This window comes from Borostomias antarcticus (genome assembly GCF_949987555.1).
Source record: "Borostomias antarcticus genome assembly, chromosome: 20".
NCBI lineage: Eukaryota > Metazoa > Chordata > Actinopteri > Stomiiformes > Stomiidae > Borostomias > Borostomias antarcticus.
In genome coordinates this window covers 1,814,699-1,823,273 of record NC_140253.1, presented here as the reverse complement: position 1 = coordinate 1,823,273, position 8,575 = coordinate 1,814,699, and the positions used below count along the sequence as shown (strand labels likewise).

The 8,575-nt window shown below is 47.7% G+C and overlaps 1 protein-coding gene across 1 annotated transcript in view; it reads right to left on the bottom strand.

The window, feature by feature from the left end:
• patl1 (PAT1 homolog 1, processing body mRNA decay factor) overlaps positions 1–1,044 on the bottom strand; it is a 24,013-nt gene extending 22,969 nt beyond the window's left edge. Inside the window, exon 1 of the mRNA XM_084454328.1 lies at positions 956–1,044. Within this exon, the coding sequence (XP_084310454.1) occupies positions 956–970 (15 nt within the window). The 5' untranslated portion in view covers positions 971–1,044. The remainder of the gene's footprint in view (positions 1–955) is intronic.
• Positions 1,045–8,575: the final 7,531 nt, after the last annotated feature.

Sequence of the window (8,575 nt, the reverse complement as noted above, 5' to 3'; positions counted from 1 at the left end):
TCACAGAGGAGGAGGGGTGGGAAAGCAGAGGAGGAGGAGGAGGAGGAGATGGTGTGGTGGCGAGGGCAGGAGGAGGAGGGTGGAAATAAAACCACAACAAAATGCATCGCTATTAGCTCCCTGGACGATCGTGGGGAGATGAAAACGAAACGAAAACACATCGTTCTAGGATCGGCCCAGTTCTATCGGGGTGTTATTTGCTCTAGAACCCGCGTGGAACGAGGAGGGGGGTTCCCCAGCCGCTCTCTCACAGTCATACCCCTCCTGGTACTAATACTAGCCTAATACTAATATTAATACTAAGTAGATCGGCATTTCTCCAGCAATGGGCTGTCCACAAACACACACACACACAAACACACACCACACACACACCAACACACACCACACACACCACACACACACACCACACACACACACACACAAACACACACACAACGATAAATCCGTTATCTAAGCTAGCTGCTTCATCATCGAAGTGTGTATCCTCCCTATCAAGCCAGCTAGCCATCAATAACCAATGCCTGTCTGTTGGCTGAACAGGTAGCTAGCTAGGTAGCTAGCACCGATGCTAACAGGCTAGCTAGCGCAATGCTGTGCAAACTAACAGGTTACATCACAAGTCGACACTGCTCGGTCTGGCACGATTCCGTACAGCACTTTGCCCGGCTTTGGTTGAAAGAGAAAGGTACAGCAGAACCATACAGTCAGAACACCAGGGCAACCCCCGCTGAGCGGGCCCCGCGGCCCGAGGCTGAGACGCGGACAACGTGACTAGGAAAGCTCGGGGCTTCACAGGCCGCGCGGAGGAATTCTGTAAACGGGGACGATAAACAATGAACCAAACTGTCCCGAAAATGGGCCTCGTATCTCCCGATCACACACTAGAATGTGGCAAAACACTATGAAATCTCTAAACGTAACGACAGATTCATTTTTAAATCATTACTCTCACCTGTAATCGGAACATCTATGTTCAGGTTATGGGAATATATAAATTGTCCCGAGTGTCACAGCGGGGAGCGAGGCGGCGGCGGCGCGCAATTTACGCAGCGTTGGGGGCGCACGAGCGCGCGCACGACTATCACGAGGACGAGCACGCAAGCCAAGGACGCACGCTGGGAAAGACGTGACGGAAGATGCGCTGTGTAGCGATTGTGAAACAATAATGTGTATGTTTCGATGCTTATTTTAACTGTTTACTGAACAGTATATTGTTTATTAAACTAGTTTAAGTTTCGTTTCCATGTAGTAGAACATAGATAATGTCATAACAGACCTGGAAAACTGTTTATCTTGTTACTTTCTTTCCTGCCCCCTCCTCAAGTGTCGACCTTATGATATTGTATGTCAGACTACTCACACTCTGCCCATACGAGGCCTAGCTTTTACAATAACAATAAATAAGGTCTATCTTTACAATAACAACTCAACTCACATAGCCCAAAATAGCAAGTTATCGTCACTCAACCAATCAACCAATCAATCAACCAATCAATCAACCAAACAATCTATCAATCAATCAGTCAGTCAGTCAGTCAGTCAGTCAACCAATCAATCAATCAATCAATCAATTCTTCAACCAATCAGTCAATTAATGACTGTCAATCATAAGTTATTTAACTCTTTCAAAAGTTACTGTTATATTTGTGCACATACTCAATATCAAATACAGGCTGGTTTCTCAATCACAGATTAAACCTAACCCTGGAGAGTGTCTCTGGAAGGTCTCCCGGTAGATCTAGAGGTTTGGTGTCTTCAGTGGCATCACTGTTGAAAAATAAACTCAAGACTGTTGTGAAATAAAGAAAAAGAAAATAAATACACAGGCCGGACTTTGACTCTAACTTTATTGGTTCATCAGCAGAACGCATTAAAAAAGTATTATTTTCTATTATTACATTATATTCATTTACTGTAGCAGATACTTGTATACAATACAGATACAATACAGTAACTGTAACTGCATTTAACCTACATGTAGCTCAGTGTACTACTACTCACCAGATCTCACAAGTGCATCTCCTTTCTAAACAAATGACTATAAAAGATGATATTCACAAAAACCACAATGTAATAGTAAGAATAAAATGATAAAAGTCAAATATGTATAAATGTGTCAAAACATAGGAACAATAGTAGAAATGATCTCTATAATGTAAAACTGTCAACTTGTTGGGTTCTGAGCCCTCGCAGAAAATCCTCAGCAAACTAAATATACATGTCTCGTTATTTACTAAATATAACACTAACATTGTCAAAACAACCACAAAACTGACTGTGGTAATAGTTGAAATATAAAAAAGCTTGGATTAACAAATGCTTGAATATAAAAAGCTATTTATAAAGATGGACCACTGAGTATCTTGGACGCTGGGTGGAATTTGTCCCAAGGCCCAGATCAGCTGATCCAGGACCTGATCCAGCTGATCCAGGACCAGATCCAGCTGATCCAGGACCAGATCAAGCTGATCCAGGACCAGATCCAGCTGATCCAGGACCAGATCCAGCTGATCCAGCCTCCACTGGACGCTGCTGGACTGTTCCTCTGAGGCATGCTGGGAAGTATGATGTCGATCAGAGAAGACTTTGAGTTCATTTTTGCATTAGGACGTGTTGGTTTAGTTATTAATCCAAATGTAGATTAATACACATATCCTTAGAGCTGTCAGAGGTTTCTCCCAATCAAAGTTAACATGGCCCATAATTAGCAGCTCTGTAGCTGTATAAGAGAATATGTCACCCCATGACTGACCTCAGATCAGCCTCTAAACAGCAGTTTCTTCCTGCTCCATCCTCTGGGCTGCTCCTTCCTCTCCTGGCCCCGCCTCAGCACTGGAATGCAGGGCCTCCATCTCCATGCTCTCCCTCTCTGCTGGCCTCCGCCCCCTGGTGGTCTGGAGAGACACAACACCAACAGTCAGGAACAGGGGGAGAGACTTGGAGAAATGAGCAGCAAGTTCATTATCACAGGCCTACATGAGCAGATCACAGACCACAAACACAACTAGAGTAAGTCTACCAGCAAGCAGATAGACACACGTGGTAGTTAAGACAAGACTTGACCTCTGTGCCATGGCTATCATTCCCCTGACTGACTGGGTAATAACTTGTACCTTAAAGAACAGATAGAGGGCAGTGGTGGATATCACCAAGATCAGCACCACCACCAGCATCACCACTCTGATGACGAACTCTGTCAGAGGAGAGTCTGGAACAGAAACACAGCAGATGAGGAAACTGAGAATCATCAGATCAGATTAAGCTGTCAACTGAGAAGTCAGTCAACCCGAAGTGGGATAGAAAAATGTGTCATGGCAACCCAACCACTTGATTAAGTGAAAAAGGTACAGATTGTGTTTTAAAAGTCCGTCCTCAGTTACCTGCAACAGTGACAGAGAGGAGCTCACTCTCAGAGGTGAAGTTATGAGAGAAAACGTAGACCTCATAAACACAGCTGTAGTTTCCTTGGTGGGCGTGGTCTGCAGCAGGAAAGAGGAAGTTGGCAGAGTGATTGACAGCTGGGTGGGTGTGTCTCAGGGTTGTGTTGGAGCCGGTGAAGGTGAGGTGGAAGGAGCCTCCTGGGTACTGTGGCTGGATGGAGCAGCTGATGTGGAAGCTGTGGTCCTTGAACACCTGCCGCCCCTGCTGCTGGCCCTCGGAGACCCCTCGCATGGAGATAGACAGGGAGATAATAGGCTGCAATAGGAGATCTGCAAAGACAGAGAAGAGGGGAGAGAAACCAACCTCTCTGATTCAGGTGTGATGGTGAGATCTGCTGTGTTCTCCTCCCTCCCTCACAGGGCAGCATGGGCTACTTTAGTGACTGAGACAGCAGTATACAGTAGCATCACGTCATATTTATTATACATATCTGAGCAGATCACTGCCAGGACACCGTTCGTATTAGTCTCTTTAAACCCTGGTGCACACTCCCTCAGACCAGCACATTTAGATTTAAACCACCATGCAACAAGCTGTTCATATAAGCTCTATCAGCAAAATTACAAGTGTGTAGCTGTCCAATAATGTCAAAGAATATACTAATATCAACATATAGCCATTTTATACAAAGTGAATCCCCTCAACAGATCATCGGCGTGTATCCATAAAACAGGCATCTATAATACAAGAAATTATACATCTATTATACAAGAAATACGTTATGTACAGAAGCTTTTAATAGTGTAACTGAGTATTCTATTGTAGAGCACTCACAGCTACTGTGACAGGTGCAGACTAGGAATGTGACTGTCAAGACCATCAGCTGAATATAACGACATGATGTGTGTTTTACCTGAGCAGACCACCTCCAGGACATCAGTAGTAGTATCCCCTCGATGCACTCTTATACACTCCCTCAGTGCAGACTCAGACCCAGCACAGCGAGATATAAACTCCCATACAGGACGGACTTCACCAGCAGGAGCCCTTCTTGTTGAGAGAGCAGAGCCACAGCCCAGCTGTCTACACACTACAGCTGCATCATCCATGGTCCAGAGAGTTATCCCTGAGGCCAGACCTCTCCACTCTCCCTGGTGGTTCACCTCCACTCTACCAGCACAGCGGCTGCCTCCTCCCACCAACCTCACATCATCAGGCTCTGGAGAAAGACAGGAGACAGTGAAGCCCTCTGACTCTATGTATCCTAACAAAACACAGCCATACTCTCTCATGATGTCACTCCACATGAGAAACAGAGGTTGAGAGACAAACTGATTCTTACAGTACCTGAGCAGGTGAGTCCAACAGAGCAGGTGTTTCTAGCGGAGCCTGAGGTGTCACCCTCACCTTCTCCATAGAGCGCCCCCTGGAGGGCTGAAGGAGACCCACAGCCAAGCTGCCGACAGACCACCTCTGCATCCTGCCAGTCAAAGTCAGCTTCACACACTGAGACCCACGACTGATCAGACCTCACCTCCACTCTGCCAGAGCACAGACCAGCTCCATTCACAAGCCTTGCAGACTCTGAAGGAACAGAGACAGATGGTCAATATGAACAGTATTATTGATATGATCAAATATTTCAGCAAAATAAGAATATAATGACAGCTGAATATAGTGACATGATGTGTGTATTACCTGAGCAGACCACCTCCAGGAAATCAGTAGAATTACGCTGTCCATGCACTCTTCCACACTCCCTCAGTGCAGACTCAGACCCAGCACAGCGAGACATAAACCCCCATACAAGACGGACTTCACTACCAACAGCAGCCCCTCTTGTTGAAACAGCAGAGCCACAGCCCAGCTGTCTACACACTACAGCTGCATCATCCATGGTCCAGGCAGACTGTCTGTTCAGACCTCTCCACTCTCCCCGGTGGTTCATCTCCACTCTACCAGCACAGCGGTTGCCTCCTCCCACCAACCTCACATCATCAGGCTCTGGAGAAAGACAGGAGACAGTCAGGCCCTCTCCAGAAACACACCCTAACCTCTTCATGTCAGAAACCTAGTAGTGTTAGTCTGGATTCACACACACACGCACGCACACTAGTTCATATGCTTTTATAATCAAACCAGCTGTAGTGTTTTTTGTTGATTGCTATTGATTCACATTCTACCAACCTGGAGGCTGATCCTGGAGACTCAAGGAGACAATATAGATAGAGAAGAAACAAACATCAACAAGACTCTCTCCCTCCCTCCCCCTCTCTCTCTCTCCCTGCCTCCCCCTCTCTCTCTCTCTCTCTCTCTCCCTCCCTCCCTCTCCCTCCCTCCCCCTCTCTCTCTCTCCCTCCCTCTCCCTCTCTCTCTCTCCCTCTCTCTCCCTCTCTCTCTCTCCCTCCCTCCCCCTCTCTCTCTCTCCCTCCCTCCCCCTCTCTCTCTCTCCCTCTCTCTCACCCTCCATCTTCCCTCTATGTATCTATGTATGTGTTTGTCAGCTAAATCTCTTTAATCTGAGTTAGAGAGGGTGTTGCACTCTGACCCCGTCCCCCAGTGACTCTGCCCCGTCCCCCAGTGACTCTTCCCAGTTCCCAGTGACTCTTCCCAGTTCCCAGTGACTCTGCCCCGTCCCCCAGTGACTCTGCCCCGCCCCCAGTGACTCTGCCCCGTCCCCCAGTGACTCTTCCCAGTCCCCCAGTGACTCTGCCCCGCCCCCAGTGACTCTGCCCCGTCCCCCAGTGACTCTTCCCAGTCCCCCAGTGATTCTTCCCAGTTCCCAGTGACTCTTCCCAGTTCCCAGTGACTCTTCCCAGTCCCCCAGTGACTCTTCCCAGTTCCCAGTGACTCTTCCCAGTGACTCTTCCCAGTTCCCCAGTGATTCTTCCCAGTTCCCCAGTGACTCTTCCCAGTCCCCCAGTTACTCTTCCCAGTTCCCCAGTGACTCTTCCCAGTCCCCCAGTGACTCTGCCCAGTTCCCAGTGACACTTCCCAGTTCCCAGTGACTCTTCCCAGTCCCACAGTGACTCTTCCCAGTCCCCCAGTGACTCTTCCCAGTCGCCCAGTGACTCTTCCCAGTTCCCCAGTGACTCTTCCCAGTCCCCCAGTGACTCTTCCCAGTCACCCAGTGACTCTTCCCAGTTCCCCAGTGACTCTTCCCAGTCCCCCAGTGACTCTTCCCAGTTCCCAGTGACTCTTCCCAGTTCCCAGTGACTCTTCCCAGTTCCCCCAGTGACTCTTCCCAGTTCCCCAGTGACTCTTCCCAGTTCCCCAGTGACTCTTCCCAGTCCCCCAGTGACTCTTCCCAGTTCCCAGTGACTCTTCCCAGTGACTCTTCCCAGTTCCCCAGTGACTCTTCCCAGTTCCCCAGTGACTCTTCCCAGTCCCCCAGTGACTCTTCCCAGTTCCCAGTTAATCTTCCCAGTTCCCAGTGACTCTTCCCAGTTCCCCAGTGACTCTTCCCAGTTCCCCAGTGTGTGCTGTCTTCCCTCCCTGGTGTCTCTGTGTTAGTTAATTAGTCCCTTCTCAATAGCTAGAGGATGTGATGTGGGACTATGGGTAGTGTGGGAAACTCCCTGCTGTGGGACTTGCTGAGTCACATCACTCTTACTGACTTACTGCATGCGCATTACCTTGCTTAGTTTCGTAGAGGTGGTAGAGGTTTATCCCCGCGCTAGCCTGGTTCTTTTACACTTGAATATTCCTACTATCGTGACTAATGTGCATCGCTGACAAAGTAAGTGCTGTTATATATTATTTTTGCCACGTCATTTGCCTTGTTTAGCTTATGTTCTCTGGCTAGCTAAGTGCTGTGGTAACTGTTAGCTAACAATGTCTGCGTCTCCCTTGAATTGAGATACAGCCTATCAGTAAGGCTAGGTAACGTTGACAACCCAACCCAACGTGAAGGGGGGTTTGAGATTATGTGTGCCTAAAGGGTGAGTGTGTGTGTGTGTGTGTGTGTGTGTGTGTGTGTGTGTGTGTGTGTGTGTGTGTGTGTGTGTGTGTGTGTGTGTGTGTGTGTGTGAATGCTAGATTTAACTTGGATATCTAGAAATGAATAAAGAGTAAAATGTTTTACCGAGGTTCGATCCGAAGGTTCAAAGACTGGTTCTTTATTCCCAAAATATATACAGTTGCAACTGGGCTCTTGAATGGAACTCAAAAACAGTGATTCACCCAAGAACTGAACTCTGTCTCTTGTGCACCGCTCTTATATTTAAAGTTAGGCCCGGATATGACATTTCTAGAATCTGATTGGCTAACCCATCATTTACACATCATCAACAATGGCGAAACGTCATCAACAATAGCGAAACAACAGGGTCGAAAGTTCAACACGTGATACAGCAGAGTGATATGATCAAATGGTTCTGGAAAGACAATGACACAATGGGAGACCACAGTTGAGTGAACACTAGGATCATGAACGAGGCCTGGAGGTGTCGTTTTAATCCACCCCCTGGAGAGGTTATCCTGCCTTAAACTAAGAAATGCACAGGCAAGGTGTGTTCTTACAAGCTACAAAGGAGGTCAGTAGGTTGAACAGGATGGCCAGGCCAGTAAAGAACAGCTGAACTATCTCTTTATTCAGGCCCTGAAATTTCCATCACAATGAGGGGGGGGGGGGGGGGGCTGTGAGCACATTAGTTATTTGTGGTGTTAGACTCCCACCGTGTGGCCATTGTGAAGCAGCACCCTAATTGTCATTTATTTACTGTGACCTATTTCTAGTGCTGTTATTGCTACTGTACATGCATTTGTATTGTTTATTACCTATTCATAGGAAACCACACACTCACATATTTATGGATGATATGTTTTGGATAATAAACAAGTTAAAGAAGTCTGGAGATTGCATCATCTTTCTGACAGAAGAGGTCAGCCAGTTGGTTACTGCCAGACAGGACAGCTACACACACACTATCTTCACTGGTAGTTTATAATTAACATTCACCCGTTCACACTCACCCTCACAGACGACCCCAGCGTCTTCACCATGACCACAGTCGTTGGAGTCGATGCCCCGGTGGATGCACTCTGTCAGGGTGGGCTCTGAGCCTGAGCACCTGACGTTGTCCAGCCAGATGGAACCACTGCCCTGACCGAAGTGGGCACCGCTGGTAGCAGACACCGCCTGGCCACAGCCCAGCTGTCTACACACCACCTGGGCATCCGGGAGATCCCA